The 19,508-nt window shown below is 55.9% G+C and overlaps 2 protein-coding genes across 3 annotated transcripts; both read left to right on the forward strand.

The window, feature by feature from the left end:
• The first annotated feature begins 31 nt into the window (after positions 1-31).
• On the forward strand, positions 32-1,458 carry WDR83OS (WD repeat domain 83 opposite strand). Its single transcript, XM_047701429.1, has 4 exons — positions 32-191; positions 308-413; positions 931-1,028; positions 1,122-1,458. Exons 1-4 carry the CDS (start codon positions 142-144, stop codon positions 1,186-1,188), a joined length of 321 nt encoding a protein of 106 aa, XP_047557385.1. The 5' UTR covers positions 32-141; the 3' UTR covers positions 1,189-1,458.
• Positions 1,459-2,268: 810 nt separating this feature from the next.
• MAN2B1 (mannosidase alpha class 2B member 1) lies at positions 2,269-19,284 on the forward strand. Of its 2 annotated transcripts, none has more exons than XM_047701467.1 (24): positions 2,269-2,471; positions 3,184-3,286; positions 3,453-3,626; positions 3,992-4,185; positions 5,076-5,208; positions 5,460-5,605; positions 7,109-7,225; positions 10,663-10,748; positions 10,831-10,951; positions 11,030-11,108; positions 11,296-11,405; positions 11,685-11,792; positions 12,109-12,225; positions 13,516-13,689; positions 14,949-15,046; positions 15,130-15,247; positions 16,467-16,585; positions 16,676-16,777; positions 16,951-17,038; positions 17,208-17,288; positions 17,713-17,940; positions 18,351-18,503; positions 18,609-18,711; positions 19,090-19,284. In XM_047701467.1, exons 1-24 carry the CDS (start codon positions 2,307-2,309, stop codon positions 19,197-19,199), a joined length of 3,027 nt encoding a protein of 1,008 aa, XP_047557423.1. In that variant the 5' UTR covers positions 2,269-2,306; the 3' UTR covers positions 19,200-19,284. The 2 variants fall into 2 exon arrangements, with proteins under 2 accessions (XP_047557423.1, XP_047557428.1); XM_047701472.1 differs by having other exon boundaries at positions 10,666-10,748.
• The last annotated feature ends 224 nt before the right edge of the window (positions 19,285-19,508 follow it).

Here is a 19,508-nt window from a genome sequence, read left to right on the forward strand (position 1 = left end):
TCCCCCGGCTGGAAGGAGTCCTGGCCCCGCCCCTGGGAACGGAAGCTCGCAGCCTGTGGGTGTCACTCTAAAAGCCACCCTCCTTTTCCGCGCCGGAAGCTGCGACTCCTGCAGCGGAAGAGGCCCGACCTCGGGCCCGCCATGTCCACTAACAACATGTCGGACCCACGAAGGCCGAACAAAGTGCTGAGGTGAGGACCCCAACCTCACGGGAACAGGGCTCGGGTTGTGGGGCGAGGTCCAGGGAAGCGCTTGTCCACTTCGGGGGCGGGACTTTGAGTGCCTCTGACCCTTGAGCCTACCGCAGGTACAAGCCCCCGCCGAGCGAGTGTAACCCGGCCTTGGACGACCCGACGCCGGACTACATGAACCTGCTCGGCATGATCTTCAGCATGTGCGGCCTCATGCTCAAGGTGGGCAGCGCCGAGTTTCCTTCGGTGTAGCTCCGCCTGACCACGAAGCCCGTGGTGGGAGCGGATTCGGAATGGAGCCGGGCTGGCGCTGAGGGGGCGGGGCCTGGGCCTGGCCGGGGGCGGGGCTGCGGTGTTGCTCGGCGGAGAGAGCCAGAGCCGGAGGGGAAGCCGGGTTCAGGGTGGGTACCGGGGAGGTCGGCCTGATTTTAAAGTAATTTGGAGGGGACTCGTGGAGAAAGGATGGGGTTCTTAGCATCACGAGGCATGTCAAAGGCTACTCTTCTTAGGCCTGAGGGCATGTAGTGCTGTCAAGAAACGCAGGCCAAGAGGGTAGAACAAGAAACTGGGTACCTGGAGTAGGCTAGGGAGAATGGGACTGAGGGATTCTTGGGGATAAGATCCAGGTTGCATCGGGTGGAAACAGTGCGTTGGCACCCGTGTCTGGGAATGCCCCTATGGTGCCTCATTGGTGTGCCTGTCATTGACCGAATACCCCCATCCTCCTGCCTTTCCCCAGCTGAAGTGGTGCGCTTGGGTCGCTGTCTACTGCTCCTTCATCAGCTTTGCCAACTCCCGGAGCTCTGAGGACACTAAACAGATGATGAGTAGCTTCATGTGAGTCTAGGCTTAGAGAAGGAGGACTCGAGTAAGTGGCAGAGGGGGACCCAAGCCTACCCTTCCTGGACTGACACCTCTCTCCCCCTTCAGGCTGTCCATCTCTGCCGTGGTGATGTCATATCTGCAGAACCCTCAGCCCATGACGCCCCCCTGGTGATGTCAGTCAAGGACTACTCTGTACACCTTCCCCCAGGCCTGGCCCCTGGCTGTTCGGCCCCTGCCCTCAGCTGCTGTCCTGGGCTTCTCTGAATGAGGCTGGATGGAGGGAACCTGACACTTCTGCTGGGCAGAGGAGAATTCCCTAGGCCTCCCCCACCTGCCTGCTTCCTCATCCTGCCTGCTGCTGGGGGAGATGCTGTTCATGTTTCTACGTGTATTCACTCGTTTCTTTTGTTGAAACCAGTTAATAATAAAGTTTTGCATTCTGGCTGTGTTTTGGGAACCTCTCCTGTGGACTGTGGGTGCTCTTCCTGGTGGGGGAGGGGCTCCAGCCTGGAGCCTTCTGGTCGTGGTGGGTCACTTGCTTCTTTCACAAGCCTTGTGACCTCAGTCAGCTGCCCGAGGCAGAGCAGTGATCCCTGTCCTCTGGCAACTCAGCAGATGGGCTCTGCTGACCTCAGGAATGTGGGCTTTCATTTTCTTATCAGACAAATCGGATAATATCCGTGAACTGGATGGACTAGTAGGGATTGGGAAAAGCATGAAAGACTGAGTCCTCCCCCACCTGTCCCTCCTCACCTGAGTCCCATGGGTATTTCTTCCAGTCAGGCTGTGTACCTTCCATCCTTAGTACCCCAGGGGGCAGTTCCTCTATGCGTAATCCTCATAAAACAGAACAGGACCACCATTAGCCCCTGCACCATTAGACCCAAGCTAGGTCCCTCCAAGACCCTAGCCCTGAAGACCGACGGGACATCGTAGGATCCCAGGCACACATCCTCACCTCCTAAGCAAACTATACCCGGAGGAAAATCTGAAGACTTTTCGTCCACGGGGACAAAGGGCCACTCGGAGGCGGTGAGATATTAAAGGCTCCCCTGGCTAAACCAGCAGCCAAGGGTGGGCACGCCCAACGCCTCCCCACACTCCTAGTGTCCCCGAGGGCTAGTGAGAGCAAAGGGCTCAGTTCCTTGACTCGAAAGGCACCCTGGCCCCGCCCCCGCCAGCAGCCATTGGCTATGCAGGGTTCTAGGGGCGGGGTGTTTGCCCTGCCTTTGCAGGGCCCGGGAAGCCCCTGGAGGCGGCGGCGGCAGCGGCGGCGGCGGCGGCGGAGCCATGGGCGCAGACGCGCGGCCTTCGGGGGTCCGCGCTGGTGGTGGCGGCCGGGCCGTGGCAGGGCCCAAGACGGGCTCCCGCGCGCTGCAGCCACCGCTCCCGCCTCTCTCCTTCCTTTTTTTGTTGTTGGTGGCCGCGCCCGGCGCTCGGGCCGCGGGATACGAGGTGAGCGCGGCCCGGGAGCGGAAGCGTACGCAAGCTGGAGCGAAGACCCCCGAGTAGGGTCCAGGGGTGTGGGTGGGTGTGTTCTGTGGGTGCCTAGTGAATGGTTGTTAATATGACAGTGTGGTCTGAAGGCATGCTTTGCGCCATTGAAAGGTCTGGCTGTGTGAGTCTGAGAACAGGGCTTTCCGTACCTGCTTCCTTCCTTCTGAGTGGGTTTGCTGGAGTTTGCATGCATGCACTTAACTGTGTGTGGGCAGATGTGTGTATGTGGGGGCGGGGTGATGGCTTGAGAGCTGGGACCCTGAAGTCAGCCTGCCTGGAGTTCCAGTCAGGCTCCCTGACTTCCTGGCCCCGTGACTTGGGGCAAGTTACTTAACCACTCTGATCCTCAGTGCTCTCATCTGAAAATGAGATAATACTGCCCCCCACCCCTAGCTGCTTGCCACTTGCAAATGCCTAATAAACGTTTGCTACTACTGTTACGATTAACCCAGGGTGTGAATGAGAGCTGCCCTAAGGGGTCGTGTCAAGTGGGAGTTGTATCTGTATGCCCAACTCTGTGGCATCCTCCCTGGAAGGGCCTCGCTGGGTTTCTCTGGGTCACTCGCCTCTAGATCAAGACCTATGTTGTGCCTCCACCCCACCCCCGACCCCAGCCTGCTTCTTAACCCCGGTGTAACTGACAGGATGTGTATTTGGGGTCCCTGTGCAGACATGCCCCGTGGTGCATCCGGACATGCTCAACGTGCACCTGGTGGCCCACACGCATGACGATGTGGGCTGGCTCAAGACTGTGGACCAGTACTTTTATGGCAGTGAGTAGAGCAGGGGGACTTCCCCTTGGGGCTCCCATGGCCCCTTTGAGCCTTCAGATCCTTTGTGGGTTCTGGACATTGGGAGGGGGGACGTTGCCCAGCCTGGGCCCCTGTGTCTAAGAATGTCTCCCCTTGGCTCATTTGTCCCCAACCCCTGTGTCCACAGTCCAGAACGACGTCCAGCACGCGGGGGTGCAGTACATTCTAGACTCAGTCATCTCTTCCCTGCTGGTGGAGCCCACCCGCCGATTCATCTATGTGGAGATTGCCTTCTTCTCCCGTTGGTGGCACCAGCAGACAAGTGCAACACAGGAAGTTGTGCGGGAGCTGGTACGACAGGGTGAGCCTGCCTGAAGGAAGTGAAAAGAGGAAGCCCAGCTCGCTTCTGTTTCTGACCCTCCAGCTTTTGAGATTTTGTCATGTCCCCTGCAGTCTGCCTGTGCATGTGGCTCTGCCTGCCTGGAATGTCCCTTTATCTGTAGAACTCCTATACATCCCGGAGGGCCCCACCTCCAGGGGAGCCTCAGGGAAGCCTGCCACGCAGGGGGCCCTCTGTTCCATATCTGGTTACACTGGCCTGGGAGTGACCCCTCTTCTCCCTCCCGGCCTGGGTTTGCAGGCGGGCCTTCATATCCCCTGCATTGCCACCCCTGGCCCCAGTCCTGGCCTTGACAGTCCACCCAGATTTTGCCCTTCCTGGCACAGGACGCCTGGAGTTTGCCAACGGTGGCTGGGTGATGAACGATGAGGCAGCCACCCACTACGGAGCCATCATAGACCAGATGACGCTTGGGTTGCGCTTCCTGGAAAACACGTTTGGCAAAGATGGGCGCCCCCGTGTGGCCTGGCACATTGACCCCTTCGGTCACTCTCGGGAGCAGGCCTCGCTGTTCGCACAGGTGATTGCACAGCTTCGCTCCTAGCTCCTCCCTTGGCCCCTCAAGCCCCGCCCTTCCCTGCAAGCTCACTTCGACCAGGCCCTGTCCCCTGGCCCTCTGGCCCCTTGAGGCCCTGCCCCTTGGGTGAGCTGTCAATCCCATTAGTAGCCCCTCCCCCGCTCCCCCCCCACCTTTCCGCTCTACCTCTGACCAGGCTGACCCCACTCCAGCTGGCTCTTCCCGGGTCCCACACCTGCCTCTCATTGGAGCTCTGGCCCCACCCTATTTGCTATGATCCCCAGTCCTCTCCGAAGCCAGGTGGTAGGTGGAGGCCTGCCCTGCTCTTCAAAAAGCTTCACAGTCTTTGGCATGATGGCGTCCCCTTTCCATTCTATGATCCCTTCCATTCTCAGGTTGCTTAAGGGGGAAAGCCTTAAGGTCAGGCCCTTTCCGAGCTGGGGAAGGTGGAGGTCTGTTCTAGCGTCGCACCCACCTCTCCCAGCCCTCCCTCAGTGTCACCTGACCCTTCCCCGGCTTCAAAATGAGCTGAAACCCTTTCTGGTTTCTTTCTTTCTTTCTTTTAAGATTTTATTTATTTATTTGACAGACAGAGATCACAAGTAGGCAGAAAAGCAGGCAGAGAGAGAGGAGGAAGCAGGTTCCCCGCTGAGCAGAGAGCCCGATGTGGGGCTCGATCCCATGACCCTGGGATCATGACCTGAGCCAAAAGCAGAGGCTTTAACCCACTGAGCCACCCAGGCGCCCCCCCTTTCTGGTTTCAGACCTGCTGCTTCTAACTGTGCTCTGACCCTCCCCTCCCATGCCGAGGGGACTGGTGGTTGGTGGGGAGAGGACTGAACTCCCACTTCTCCTGCTCTCTGATCCCAGTCCTCATCCCTCCCCACCTCCAGATGGGCTTTGACGGTTTCTTCTTCGGGCGTCTAGATTATCAAGATAAGAGCGTGCGGAAGGAGAAGCAAGAGATGGAGCAGGTTTGGCGGGCTAGCGCCAGCCTGAAGCCCCCAGTGGCTGACCTCTTTACCAGTAAGGGGGCGGGATGGGGGCAGGGCTGGCCCCAGGGGCATGGGACCTGGGACCATGCTCAGAGGGCCCTGGGTTTGCTCTTATACTTTTTTGTCCTTTTCCTGAAACTCTTAGTAATTTATGAACAAGAACCCAGCATTTGCACTTTGCATGGATGGGGCCCTGCAAATTCTGAGGTCCCTCCTGGGTGGGGCGTGGCAGGCTTTGAGCCCAGGACAAGTCCAGGGTGCTGAGCCTGGTGTGGCATGCAGGTGTGCTCCCTAATATGTACAACCCGCCGGAGAAACTGTGCTGGGACACGCTGTGCGCTGACAAGCCCTTTGTGGAGGACCCGCGCAGCCCGGAGTACAATGCCAAGGAGTTGGTCGATTACTTCCTACAGTTGGCCACTGCCCAGGTAAGCATACTGTGCAGAGCCTGTGAGACTCGTGTTCATGATGCACCGGGCCCTTTCACGGCGTAGGCATTCCCTAACACCTCCTCATCGCCGTTGGAGGAAGGTATCGTTCTATTCACCATTGCCAGGCTCCCCTCCCGGATTTGTGTGCATTTCTGGTTAGAAGACTACAGACACCCTTTGCTGCCCCAAATGCTCACCAAGGTCGTGAGAAAGTATGGCACAGTGCCTCAGTGCCCTCATCTGGGCCCCAGAAGAGTACTCAACAGCATGAGGCTATTTTCACATGTGTCCCTATGTTCCCCTGTGACCCAATTCCCCTCCCCCCTCCACTCCTCTATGTACACCCACACTTGGTTTTTTGTTTTGTTTTGTTTTTTTATTTTATTTATTTATTTATTTTTTTTTTAAAGATTTTATTTATTTATTTGACAGAGAGAGATCACAAGCAGACAGAGAGGCAGGCAGAGAGAGAGAGAGAGAGGGAAGCAGGCTCCCCGCTGAGCAGAGAGCCCGATGCGGGACTCGATCCCAGGACCCTGAGATCATGACCTGAGCCGAAGGCAGCAGCTTAACCCACTGAGCCACCCAGGCGCCCCTGTTTTGTTTTTTTAAAAGATTTTATTTATTTGACACAGAGAGAGGGAGAGATCACAAGTAGGCAGAGAGGCAGGCAGAAAGAAAGGGAAGCAGGTTCCCGGCTGAGCAGAGCACCTGACACGGGGCTTGATCCCAGAATCCTAAGACTATGACCTGAGCTGAAGGCAGAGGCTTAACCCACTGAGCTACCCAGGCGCCCCCACACTTGTTTTTTAAAAATTTATTTACTTGGGGCACCTGGGTGGCTCAGTGGGTTAAGCCGCTGCCTTCGGCTCAGGTCATGATCTCAGGGTCCTGGGATCGAGCCCTGCATCGGGCTCTCTGCTCAGCGGGAAGCCTGCTTCCTCCTCTCTCTTCCTGCCTCTCTGCCTACTTGTGATTTCTCTCTGTCAAATAAATAAAATCTTTAAAAAAAAATTTTATTTATTATTTGTTAAAGATTTTATTTGGGAGAGAGAGAGAGCAAGAGTGTGAGTGCACACAAGCAGGGGTGGAGGGGCAGAGGGAGAGGGAGAAGCAGATTCCCCACTGAGCAGGGAACCCAGTGCAGGGCGGGATCCCAGGACCCTGGGATCATGACCTGAGCTGAAGGCAGATGCCTAACTGACTGAGTCACCCAGGTGTCCCAAGACTTATTTATCTTAGAGAGAGAGAGCTCAATGGTGCAGGGGGAGGGGCAGAGAGAGAGGGAGAGAGAATCCTCAAGCCGACTCCCTGCTGTGTGTGGAGCCCAATGAGGGGCTCGATCCCTGAGATCATGACCTGAGCCAAAACCAAGAGTCAGATGCTCAACCAGCTGAGCACTGCACACCCACAGGCTTGACTGCATTTGTACCATGACAGTGTGGTCACAGGGGTGGTCCAGGACACCCCGGCCTGAGGAATTCTCCATTCCCCCTACAGGGCCAGTACTACCGCACCAATCACACCATAATGACCATGGGCTCAGACTTCCAGTATGAGAATGCCAACATGTGGTTCAAGAACCTTGACCGGCTCATCCAGTTGGTCAATGCCCAGGTAGGAGTGCCAGCTCGTGGGAATGAGTGTGCTTGGACCCTTGGCCTTTGGGTCACATGCATCCGAGGGTGCGCTCTCTTAGTTTTCTCTTGCTACTCTAACAAACGACCAACAAACGTACTGGCTGGAAACAACAGAAATACATCATCTTACGGTTTTATAGGCCAGAAGTCAGACACAGTTCTCAGTGGGTTAAAAATCAAGATGTCAGCAGGGCTGGGTTCCTTCCTGAGGCTCTTGGGGAAAATGTCCTTGCCATGTCCAACTTCTAGAAGCCTTCTGCATTCCTTGACTCACGCCTCCCTGTCCCTGTCTTGCCAGCCAGCCATGCAGCAGCTCTCTGCCTGAGTCTATCATCACATCTCTTTCACTCCCTCTTTCCTCTTCTGTTGTTCTAATAAATAAATAAATAAATAAATAAATAAATAAAAATTATTTATTTATTTGGAGAGAGAGAGTGTGCAGGCCAACACAAGGAGGGGCAGAGGGAGAGAGAGAATCTTAAGCAGACTCCTCACTAATAAGCACGAGCCAGATGCGGGGCTCCATCTCAAGTTGCTGAGATCATGACCTGAGCGGAAATCAAGGATTGGATGCTTAACTGACTGAGCCACCCAGGCGCCCCCTCTCTTCCACTTTTATTTATTTATTTATTTATTTTTTTAAAAGATTTTATTTATTTATTTGACAGAGAGAGAGATCACAGGTAGACAGAGAGGCAGGCAGAGAGAGAGAGAGGGAAGCAGGCTACCCGCTGAGCAGAGAGCCCGATGCGGGACTCGATCCCAGGACCCTGAGATCATGACCTGAGCCGAAGGCAGCGGCTTAACCCACTGAGCCACCCAGGCGCCCCTCTCTTCCATTTTTAAAGACTTAATTTATCTATTTATTTGACAGAGCGATCACAAGTAGGCAGAGAGGCGGGCAGAGAGAGAGGAGGAAGCAGGCTCCCCACTGAGCAGAGAGCCTGATGTGGGGCTCGATCCCAGGACCTTGGGACCACAACCCGAGCCGAAGGCAGAGGCTTTAACCCACTGAGCCACCCAGGCGCCCCCACTTTTAAAGACTCGTGATGACATTGGCCCTACAGATCATCCAGGATAAGCTGTTTTAAGGTCAGCTGGTCAGGAACCTAAACTCCATTTGCAAACTTAATTTCCCTTTGCCCTGTAACCTACCAGGTTCTGGGCACCAGGACTCAGACATCCTTGGGCCTCTCAAATCTGAAACGTCATTCCCTTCAGTTCCATCCTCAGAGCTGTCTGCTGGCGGTCTCCACGTCCTCACCTTCCACTTACCCCAGCACCGCTCTTTCACCCAAAACACCCTCAGGGACATCACCAAGTCCTTCCCAAAGACATTTCCCAGTCCTCCCCGTGACCTGGAGGAGCCCTGGACACCTTGAGCACTTTCTTCTGTGAATACCATGGTCCTGAGCTGCCACAGGTTTTCTCCTGCCCCAACCGCTCCTTTGCCTACTGCACTCTGTTGGAAGTACAGTCCCATACTTCAAGTCCGTAGCTTGCCACTTAGTGGCTCTGTGATCCTGAGAAATATTCAGCACTCTGCCTTAGTTTTCCGATCTAGAAAATGGGCACAATGGTGGTTCCCACCTGATAAGGCTGTTGGGGTTTAATGTGTTCTTTTACACAGATCCGTAGAACAGGGCCAGATCAATAGTCAGTATTACGGCGTTTGCTTATGACTGTTATTTGGGGCCGAACACCTTCTGCTTCTCCTTTAACATGCAAGCTGAAATGTTTCCTCCTCCAGGAAGCCTTCACTAAACGCAGGTGGAGCTCTTGCCTTTTCCTCTGTGTGCACACAGTCTCCACAGAAACCTACGAGGTCACATCCAGGCTGATAGTAACAAATTGTCCGTTCAGTATCTCTCCTCCACTTGGCTGTGGATTCCAGGAGAGTCGGGCTGGGCTCTGCTTCTAGATTGTGCCTGAAATCCTGAGCATCTTGAAGAAGCAAGTGGTTGGTTGTAGAGCGAATCCTGTGTGTGTGTGTGTGTGTGTGTGTGTGTGTGTGTAACTGTGTATGTGACTGTGTGTGCAGGGGTAGATCTGTGGCTGTACATAGAGGCATGTAGTCCCATTCACTTCCCTTCCTTCACTCAAGTGTTTAGTGAGCACCTACAGTGTACCAGGTACTGGCTTCACGACACAAGCAGACCAAACATCTTTTTCTTCAGGGAGGAGGTCACCTTCTTGTTCCTTCATCTCCTGCAGTTGAAGGACTCTGTTCATTCTAACAGTGGTGTCGTTGAGCAATAACGGTGAGAAATGATGACTGCAGCCCTATAATGTCATTAGTTTTTCCACAAAAAAAATTTTTTTAAAGATTTTATTTATTTGACAGACATATCACAATTAGGTAGAGAGGCAGGCAGAGAGAGGGGGAAGCAGGCTCCCCGCTGAGCAGAGAGCCCAATGTGGGGCTTGATCCCAGGACCCTGAGATCATGACCTGAGCTGAAGGCAGAGGCTTAACCCACTGAGCCAGCCAGGTGCCCCTCCACCAAAAAATTTTTTAAAAAATATTTATATACTTAAGATTTTTTTTTTTAAATTCATTTGACAGAGAGAGAGAGAGAGAGAGAGAGAGAGATTACAAGTAGGCAGAGAGGCAGGCGGGGTGGGGGAAGCAAGCTCCCCGCCGAGCAGAGAGCCCAACGTGGGGCTTGATGACAGGACCCTGAGATTATGACCTGAGCCGAAAGCAGAGGCTCAACCCACTGAGCCACCCAGGCGCCCCCTTATTTATTTAGAGAGGGGGGTGAGCAGGGGAGGGACAGAGGGAGAAGGAGACAGAATCTCAGGCAGACTCCGTGCTGACTTCAGAGCCTTAGGCGGGGCCCATCTCATGAGCCTGAGATCATGACCTGAGCCCAAATCAGGAGTCCCACGCTTCACCAACTGAGCCACCCAGGTGCCCCCGCCAAATATTTTAAAAATAAAATTGGAATGATAAAAAGGTTTAGTAGAAATTTCAGGTTTAGGGGCGCCTGGATGACTCAGTCATTAAGAGTCTGCCTTCGGCTCAGGTCATGATCCCAGGGTCCTGGGATTGGCCCCGCGTGGGGCTCCCTGTTTGTTGGGGAGCCTGCTTCTCCCTCTCCCGCTCCCTCTGCTTTTCTTCCCTCTCTCACGCCCTCTCTCTTTCTCTGTCAGATAAATAAATAAAATCTAAAAAAAAAAAAGGTTTATTCTTGCATCCGTGACATCCTTTCCACGGTGGTAATATTGAGCTGCTGCCCAAATCCAGTCTCACACTGGGCCATTGGTTTGCACTCAAAATGTGTACTAAGAGAATCTGAACCCACCGCATGATGAAGGTGCGCACACGTGTGTGAGGATGTGTGTGCACACCTGTGGGCCCCCTGGGAAGGTGTGGACTCCCGAGGGCTCACACACGGACACCTCCCCCCAGCAGCAGGCCAACGGGAGCCGCGTCAATGTTCTCTACTCCATTCCCGCCTGTTACCTCTGGGAGCTGAACAAGGCCAACCTCACCTGGTATTTGGGGGAAATGGGAGCTTGGGGGGGTTGGCCTGCCCTTTGGGTCGTGACCCTGCCCTCAATGCCTCTGCCGCTGCAGGTCTGTAAAGCAGGATGACTTCTTTCCCTACGCCGACGGCCCCTACAAGTTCTGGACTGGCTACTTTTCCAGCCGGCCGGCCCTCAAACGCTACGAGCGCCTCAGCTACAACTTTCTGCAGGTGAGTGGGTCCTGGGCTCAAGGAGCGCCCAGGGGTCCCAACAGGGCCGGGGCCCTAATACAGCCCCTCTGTCCCCAGGTGTGCAACCAGCTGGAGGCACTGGCGGGTCCGGCGGCCAACGTGGGACCCTATGGCTCAGGAGACAGTGCACCCCTCAGTAGGTGTTGAGACGATGAGGGGATGGGGGTGTATCCAAAGCTTGGCACAGACCCTTGGCAACCCCATTGAGCCCTTTCATAAAGTTCCTCGCGACCCCGCCCTCCTACACGTGATCTCTCCCGTCTCCTTGGGGTCTGGACTGAGAGTCCCGTGGAGACCCCACCCGGTTTACCGTCTGCCTGCAGATGAGGCGATGGCGGTGCTCCAGCATCACGACGCGGTCAGCGGCACCTCCCGGCAGCATGTGGCCAATGACTACGCGCGCCAGCTTGCGGCCGGCTGGGGGCCCTGCGAGGTGCGCGGGGTGGGGCCGGGGAAGGGGTGGGGCTTGGGAGAGGCGGGTATAGAATGAAAGGGCAGAGACAGGAAGAGGCGTGGTCAAAGCAGTGGGTGGAGTCTAAGCTGTTTTATGGGGCGGGGCCTGGGAGGAGAGAGGCGTGGAGCCTCTCTCTGGGTGGAGCCTAGAAGCACTCATGGGCGGGGACAGGCAAGGGCCGGGGTCGGAAGGGGACAGAGGAAAGACCGGGGTGGGAGTCCAGAGTTGACCCATGGACCTTTATGCTCCCTCCCACAGGTTCTCCTGAGCAATGCACTGGCGCGGCTCAGCGGCTCCAAGGAGGACTTCACTTACTGCCGCAACCTCAACATCAGTGTCTGTCCGCTCAGCCAGACAGCGAAGAGCGTGAGTCGGACTCAGGCTGGAGGGCGGGGCAGGGAGGCAGGTGGGTGGGACAGCACTAGAAACTGAGGACAGCGGGGGGTGGGGCCAGGGGGGCGGGGCCCAGAGGAGGGGGGCTCGGACTGAGGGGCTCTTGAGGTACCTGCTGGTTGTGAAATTGATTGGGAGGATCGGTCCGCTGGGGGGCAGTGTAGCTGGGGTGGGTGAGACCAAAGCACCCCATGGGGTCTTGGAGCACCCAAGGACATGGCCACGTGTGGTGGGTGGGTTTCAAGAAGGCCTGCTGTGACCCATGCTCCATCTGGCCCTCCCGCACCAGTTCCAAGTGATCATTTATAACCCCTTGGGGCGGAAAGTGGATTGGATGGTGCGGCTGCCAGTCAGCGAACACTTTTTCGACGTGAGGGACCCTAATGGCACAGTTGTGCCCAGCGACGTAAGTCCTTTCAACAAGTATTTCTCCTATGAGTACGACCCCGCCATGAGTACCTCCTGCGTTGTACACCTCCTCCTGGGGATTTCACCATCCCACCTTACCCCATCCCATGGCAACATATCCCTCCATGGATACCTCCTCCCATGGACACCTCCCTCTCTCTCGGGTAACTCTTTTTTTTTTTTTTTAAGATTTTATTTATTGGTTGATTGATTGATTTGACAGAGATCACAAGTAGGCAGAAAGGCAGGCAGAGAGAGAGGAGCAAGCAGGCTCCCTGCCAAGTGAGCAGAGAGCCCGATGTCGGGCTCGATCCCAGGATCCTGGGACCATGACCTGAGCCAAAGGCAGAGGCTTTAACCCCCTGAGTCACCCAGGCGCCCCTCGGGTAACTCTTTTTAGTGAATATTTTCCCCTCCATCAAATGCTTGTGCCTAGCACTTTTTTTTTTTTTTTCTGCCCCTTAACATCATAGCCTCTTGGAAACATCAGCTCCCCCCATTCCCCTCACCCCCCTGCCCTGCCTCTCAGGCAATCTCCACCTGTTTAATGTCTCCTCATGAATTTTTAAAAAAATATTTTATTTTGGGGGCGCCTAGGTGGCTCAGTGGGTTAAGCCTTTGCCTTCGGCTCAGGTCATGATCCTGGAGTCCTGGGATTGAGCCCTGCATTGGGCTCTCTGCTCAGCAGGGAACCTGCTTCCCCCTCTCTCTCTGCCTGCCTCTCTGCCTACTTGTGATCTGTCAAATAAATAAAATCTTTAAATTTTTTTTAATTTTTAAGATTTTTTCAGTAATTTCCACATCCAGTGTGGGGCTCCAGCTTACAGCACTGAGACTGAGGGTCCTGTCCTACCAACTTATCCAGCCAGGCACCCCGAATTTTTTTTTTTTAATTTTTAGCTTAAATTTTAGCTTATAAATTTAGCTTTTAAATTTTAGCTTAAATTTTAGCTTGTCCTTTCCCTTGTCCTGGAAGGCCTCTACCTATGAATCTCTTCCTCCCCTAGAACCTGCCTTTCCCTCATTCCCCTGCTTCAAGGATTTCCTTCCCTACTTCCTCCCTCCCTTCCCCTTCTCCCACAGTCTCTGCACCCCAAAGTGTTTTTTCCCCGCACTTGATGAATCTTCTCTGCAATCTTGACACTCCGTCCTCCCTGGCCAACACCTGTATTTCTTCTCCCCATCTGGGGCTCATTCCCCTCCTGGAGTTTTGACACGGCCCTTTATGTACAGCTCAGTATGTGGACTCACAGCCTCTTGACTCAGTTTCCCTCCTCCCTTACCCAAGGTGGTGATACACCCTAGCTCAGACAATTCAGAGCTGCTATTCTCGGCCTCAGTGCCTGCCCTGGGCTTCAGTGTCTACTCAGTAACCCAGGTGCCTGGCCGAAACCTCCACGCCCACAACCGCCACCCCAGATCCCAGAAGTCCTGGTCGCGTGACTTGGCCATCCAGAATGAGGTGAGACTCTGTTCAGATGCCCCTCCCTTCCCCCGTGACAAGTGCGAGGTGTTATGGTGAACTGCGTGGACTCTGGATCAGGGTGTCTTGGATTCATGGTCTAATCACCAGTGCCCCATTACGTGTCCTCTGGTAGTGACCACCTCCCTTTGAACCTCAGTGGCCTTTCCTGGGACTTTGAGGACCCAGTGCAATAATGGTGACACTGGACTGATAAGTAAGGGCTGACGGTGGTAGGGATTTGCGAATTAAATGAGGCGGGTCAGAGACCTGAGGGAGGGAGCCCCGTGGCCATGTGGTGGGGAGAAGGATTCAGGCGCACTGGGAGCCGCAGAAGCAAGAGGTCTCAGGCAGGAGGGTGGGGAGTGTCCCAGGAACCCCCTGAGGCTAAAGGGGCAGGTGTTGGGTGACAGGTCAGACTCTGCAGGACTCGAGGGACAAGACTTGGGCTTTACTTCAAAGGAGCCACGTCAGAAACAGGGCTGCATTAAGACTGTAATGGGCCCTAGCATTTTTTTGCCTTTTTGGGTCTCTTTTTCCATTAGAAAAAATAAAAAGATGACAATTGTATTTCATGAGCAGGTGGCTGTAGAAGACAAGTATAAAATATTCATTATTTTTTTTTAAAGATTTTATTTACTTATTTATTTGACAGACAGAGATCACAAGCAGGCAGAGAGGCAGGCAGAGAGAGAGGAGGAAGCAGGCTCCCTGCTGAGCAGAGAGCCCGATGCGGGACTCGATCCCAGGACCCTGAGATCATGACCTGAGCCGAAGGCAGCGGCTTAACCCACTGAGCCACCCAGGCGCCCCTAAAATATTCATTATTATTGCATTTACATTTTCTTCTGATTCTAAAGGAAATTAAAATTTAAATATCTCTGTTGGCCCCTAAAAGTCCGCTGGGTGGTGGCACTATGATTCCTTAATCAGATGCCCCCGTAAGCCTGGAGTCACCCCAGGGGCCCAAGCTGACCAGCTGGGATGGTATTTTGGGTGTCACTGGCGCCCTCTGGTGGCCGCAGCGGGGGGGAACTGACTGGGGGAGGGAGCCTGGAAGGGGTCCCCTGCACTAGACCCAGAAGGTCATGGAAATGGTGAGAAGTGGTCAGATTGAGGAGGAGGTGGAAGGATTTGTTAATAGGGCCGGGGGGAGGGGGAGGGGAGCTTCTGGGCTACCTCCTGAGCCCCAGGAAGGATGAAGCTGCCCTTGGATGAGACGATGCTTATTAACCCCTGGCTGTCCCTTTTCTACCCAGCACCTCCGGGCTAAGTTTGACCCTGACACGGGACTCTTGGTGGAATTGGAGAACCTGGACCAGAACCTCCTGCTGCCTGTTCGCCAAGCCTTCTACTGGTGAGGGAGGGACCACCAGGCCAGGGAGGGGGTGAGAGTAGAGCTGGGGTCACTTACCTGACTCTCACCTGCCCCGGCCCCAGGTACAACGCCAGCGTAGGCAACAGCCTCAGCAGCCAGGCCTCAGGCGCCTACATCTTCAGACCCGACCGCCAGAAACCGTTGATCGTGAGCCACTGGGCTCAAACGCGCGTGGTGAAGGTCTGGGGCCTTTAATGACGAGTGCATGTGGGGGAGGTGTGGAGCCTGGGGTGGTGGAGCCCTGTGCGGGTGGTGGCAGGGGGTGGGGGGGTGGGGTGGGTTTGTATCTCTATCAGATGAGAGGGTTAGGACCTGCGGGGAATATTGATAATCTTCCCACAGGGCTGGTATTTTCGGCTGGTTAAGTAACAGTTATTCCTTGGGAGCAAGTACAAAGGCTTTCACATCTGCTGTGGGTGTCAGGGTTATACTAGCTTTTGAAACTGGGAGTGGGGTGTTCCCACTGGATCCAGGAATGGGGAGAACCAGGTGTAGCCTCTTGAAGGTTCACCAAGGGTCTGTGGTAGGAGGGGATTATATTTGAGGGGGCTATGCGATCATTCACACTTGGATAGGGGCTCGGTGATTCTCACTTAGGATGGATATCTGAGGGTGCAGCTGGCTGGGAACGGGGGTCCCCCTTGTGGGGTTTCTTGGGGCTTCTCCTTGACATTTCCTCTTAGGGTAGGGGTGGGGCAGGTAGTGGCAGGATTCACATTGGACATGATTCCCCTTGAGGGGAACTTCTGCCTATGAGGGTTGCTACATTAGGATATAGTTTTGCCTCCAGTAACAGTTGCCAAAATGTGGTGCCTAAAACAAGATAGACGTTTCTTTCCGTCTAACAGAAAGTCTGGATGGGCCATCCAGGGCCGGGGAGTGATTTCGGAGTCATCCAGGCCTCTTCTGTCTCATTTTTCTGCCCTCGTCAACATTCGGCTTCGACCTCGTGGCCCAAGATGGCTGCTCAAGGTCCAGCTGTCGTATTGGCATTGGAGCCAGTGGGAGAGGGAAAGAGGCAAGGGACGTGGCGCACACCTCTTTGGTCCTTTTCCATTGAGCAAACCGTGGTCACCCAGCTATTGCTAGCCTCAGGGAAGACCGGACAATACGGTCTTTATTCCAGGTAGCCACTTGCCAAGCTACAATCCTGTTCTAAGGAGGGAAGAAGGGGTAATGGTGGGCAGCAAGCATACATGCCACACTCAAGAGTTAGGTGGTAACATCTGACATAGGAAATGGGGGCATCACACCGAGGGGGTGGGGCAGGTTCCCATTTTATGAGTGGGTTGACCTGCTGTTAGCCCTTGTGAGTTGACAGCAGGGGTGGGTATCAGCAGGGCTTGCCTGTGTGCAGGTGCGGGCTCAGACTTGCTCCCACCCCCCCACGTGCCCGCAGACACCCTTGGTGCAGGAGGTGCACCAGAACTTCTCAGCCTGGTGTTCCCAGGTGGTTCGCCTGTACCCAGGCCAGCGGCACCTGGAGCTGGAGTGGACAGTGGGACCAATACCTGTGGGGTGAGTGGCACCCACGGGGACTTCGGGTGTGCCGGCAAGGGCAGAGTGGGATAGGGGAAGCTCACAGTCTTGCCATCCCCTCGGGTCCAGTGACGGCTGGGGGAAGGAGGTCATCAGTCGCTTTGACACTGTGCTGGAGACGAAAGGACTCTTCTACACAGACAGCAACGGCCGGGAGATCCTGGAGAGGAGGTGGGGTGACTGGGGGTAACAGGGTGGTCTGTGGTGTGTGGGGGCCCAGGCTTGTGGGGGCATCTGCTGATCCTCTGATTGTGGGAAGGAGGGGATGAAGGGGGAGTGAGGCATGGGTAGACCCGGGAAGGGGAGCTGGACCCCAGCTTTGACCAAACCCTTCCCCTCCCCAGGCGGGATTATCGACCCACCTGGAAGCTGAACCAGACTGAGCCAGTGGCAGGAAACTACTATCCAGTCAACAGCCGCATTTATATCAGGGTAACCCCCCATTCTGCTCCCCATGTCCTAGCCCCCCTCCATATCACCCTCATTCTTAGGATCTCTCAGCTGTCCTTGGTGGTCTCCACCATCCCCTGTGGTGCCTGCCTGGGGGCCATGGCTGGCTGGCTGTGGGCCCCTCACTCTCCCCTCACTCTCCTTCCCCCAGGATGGCAAGACGCAGCTGACCGTGCTGACTGACCGCTCCCAGGGGGGCAGCAGCCTGAAGGATGGCTCTGTAGAGCTCATGGTGAGTGGCCAGAGCCCTGTCTCAGCCAGTTCCCACCCTGGCCCCCCACTGGACCTTGAAAGCTGGTTGCTGGTTTCTCTCTGTTCTCTGCTAGGTGCACCCCTCTGTGTGTCGTCCCCACTAAGCTTGACACCTCCATTCCTAAGTGAAAAGTTCACTCCAAGCTTTTGTCCGGTCCCTATCTAGTTCCCCATCTCTTCCAGGCCTCACTTGCCCTATCCCGTTAGACCCTTACCTCCCTCTGTGCTAGTCAGTCGCTAGGCTGGATCACCACTTGTGCTGGTGGTCCCCCACTAGACCTTTCTCCGCATCCATCCTTCTCACTCTTAAGTTTCTCTTGAAATTTCCACAAGCCCTTACCCAAATTTCTGGCCCAGAAACTGGCCAGAGGGACTCCTCATCCTCTCCTGACCACTCCCCCCAGGTGCACCGAAGGCTTCTGAAAGACGATGGACGTGGCGTAGGGGAGCCGCTGCTGGAGGACGGGCTGGGGCTGTGGGTGCGAGGGCGCCATCTCGTGCTGCTCGACAAGGTGTCGGCCGCTGCCACCAGGCACCGGTTGGAGGCAGAGAAGGTGCTGCTGGCCCCGCAGGTGGTGCTGGCCCCCGGTGGCGGCGCCCTCTACCACCCGGAAGTCGCCCCGCTCAAGCAGGTGAGGGGGGTGGGGCCGCCAGATAGGACCCCAAGAAACCTGGCCTTAGAGGGTACCCACTCCGCCCGCCCCTATCTCGTTCTGGGGAGGCCATAAGCTGCTCCCACCCCCTCACCTCAGCCCCGTCGCCCTACAGTCCCCCGATTGCTGAGTCCCATCGCACCAGTCTGGGTCTTGGCACAGCCTTAGCTCTCTCCCCTCCTGCGGGCTCACTGCGCCCCACCCTCTCCGCCTTTTCCTTCCCCAGGCACGGTCCCGCCCCCCAGCCCCGCCCCACCCCACCTCACCTCACCCCGCCTTGCCCCACCCTCTGAGCTTCATCCCCGCCCTATCTCAGGCCCATGAAGTCACGCCCCTTGTATCAGAGCCCCGCCTCCTAACCGAGCCTCAGCCCCACCCGCTTCCTGCAGTTCTCAGGGCTCCGCCGGGAGCTGCCTCCCTCGGTACATCTGCTCACGCTGGCCCGCTGGGACAGGACATCGCTGCTGCTGCGCTTGGAACACCAGTTTGCTGTAGGGGAGGGTTCTGGCAACTTGAGCTCCCCGGTGACCGTGGATTTGAAGGTGAGTAAGGCAGAAGTGGGAGGAGACAAGACAGAGGCAGAGAGAGCAGGGAGAGGGGAAACCCTGCTCTGTCCCCACTGAGCCGGGCCCATCCACTACCTACAGGACCTGTTCTCCGCCTTCACCATCATGGACCTACAGGAGACCACGCTGGCGGCCAACCAGCTCCGGGCTGGCGCCTCCAGGCTCAAGTGGACACCAGCCACAGGTGGGGGCCTGCCCTGGGAGCTGGGGGCTGTGTGGGAGGTGTGGGAATGTTGTGGGTGTGGGAATGTCCCAACTAGCAGTGGGTCTGGAGGGTCTGGGATGGGATTCCATGGGTGTCTAGTTTTGGGGTGAGGGGTATGCCCATCACCCCTGGGGCTGGCATGATGGTTTTCAGGTAGGGCTTGAGGGTGTGAAGGAGATGGCTTGACATTGGGGATGGGATTCAGGGCCTGGGAGACAGTTTAAAATGGGTCTGGGAATAAGGCCGTGGGTACAGATTTGAGGGTGTATGGCTCTGTGGAGGCCGCGGGGAAGGAACAGGAGGAGGGGTGAGGCAGAGGAGGTCTGCAGCCCTCACTTCTCTCTCGGACCTCCCCAGGCCCCGCGCCCCAGCCCTCTCCCCCTTGGCTGGACCCCGCTGCCATCACGCTGCAGCCCATGGAGATCCGCACCTTCCTGGCCTTGGTCCAGTGGAAAGAGCTCGGCTAGACATGCTGGGGGCAGGCAAATTCACCCCCTCTTCCTCCTGCTGCTGCCGCCACTAACAAAAGCCATTAAAATGCCACTACCAAGACTTGGGTCAGGGTGTGACTGGGGTTTTGCTTGTTTCTGGAGGGGGGGGGGATGCATTGATGGCCTAGGAAGGTCAGCAGGCACTGACTCTTAATCTGAGGCCTTCCAGGGGAGTCACACCAGACTGCACCATCCACACCGGCCTCATCTGCCACTGTCTTCCACTCCTCCTTCGCTCCTTCCTCCACTCAGGCTGTGGCACAGCTGTCTCTAGAGGCTACCAAG

This window comes from Lutra lutra, chromosome 1, assembly GCF_902655055.1.
Source record: "Lutra lutra chromosome 1, mLutLut1.2, whole genome shotgun sequence".
Classification (NCBI taxonomy): domain Eukaryota; kingdom Metazoa; phylum Chordata; class Mammalia; order Carnivora; family Mustelidae; genus Lutra; species Lutra lutra.

Excerpts from the sequence above, each read along its gene's own strand:
- WDR83OS (XM_047701429.1), top strand. The coding sequence starts at position 142 with ATGTCCACTAACAACATGTCGGACCCACGAAGGCCGAACAAAGTGCTG. Across the intron at positions 192-307 it reads AGGCCGAACAAAGTGCTGAG|GTACAAGCCCCCGCCGAGCG; the intron begins GTGAGGACCCCA and ends AGCCTACCGCAG. Across the intron at positions 414-930 it reads TGTGCGGCCTCATGCTCAAG|CTGAAGTGGTGCGCTTGGGT; the intron begins GTGGGCAGCGCC and ends GCCTTTCCCCAG.
- MAN2B1 (XM_047701467.1), top strand. The coding sequence starts at position 2,307 with ATGGGCGCAGACGCGCGGCCTTCGGGGGTCCGCGCTGGTGGTGGCGGC. Across the intron at positions 4,186-5,075 it reads AGGCCTCGCTGTTCGCACAG|ATGGGCTTTGACGGTTTCTT; the intron begins GTGATTGCACAG and ends CCCCACCTCCAG. Across the intron at positions 13,690-14,948 it reads ACTTGGCCATCCAGAATGAG|CACCTCCGGGCTAAGTTTGA; the intron begins GTGAGACTCTGT and ends TTTTCTACCCAG.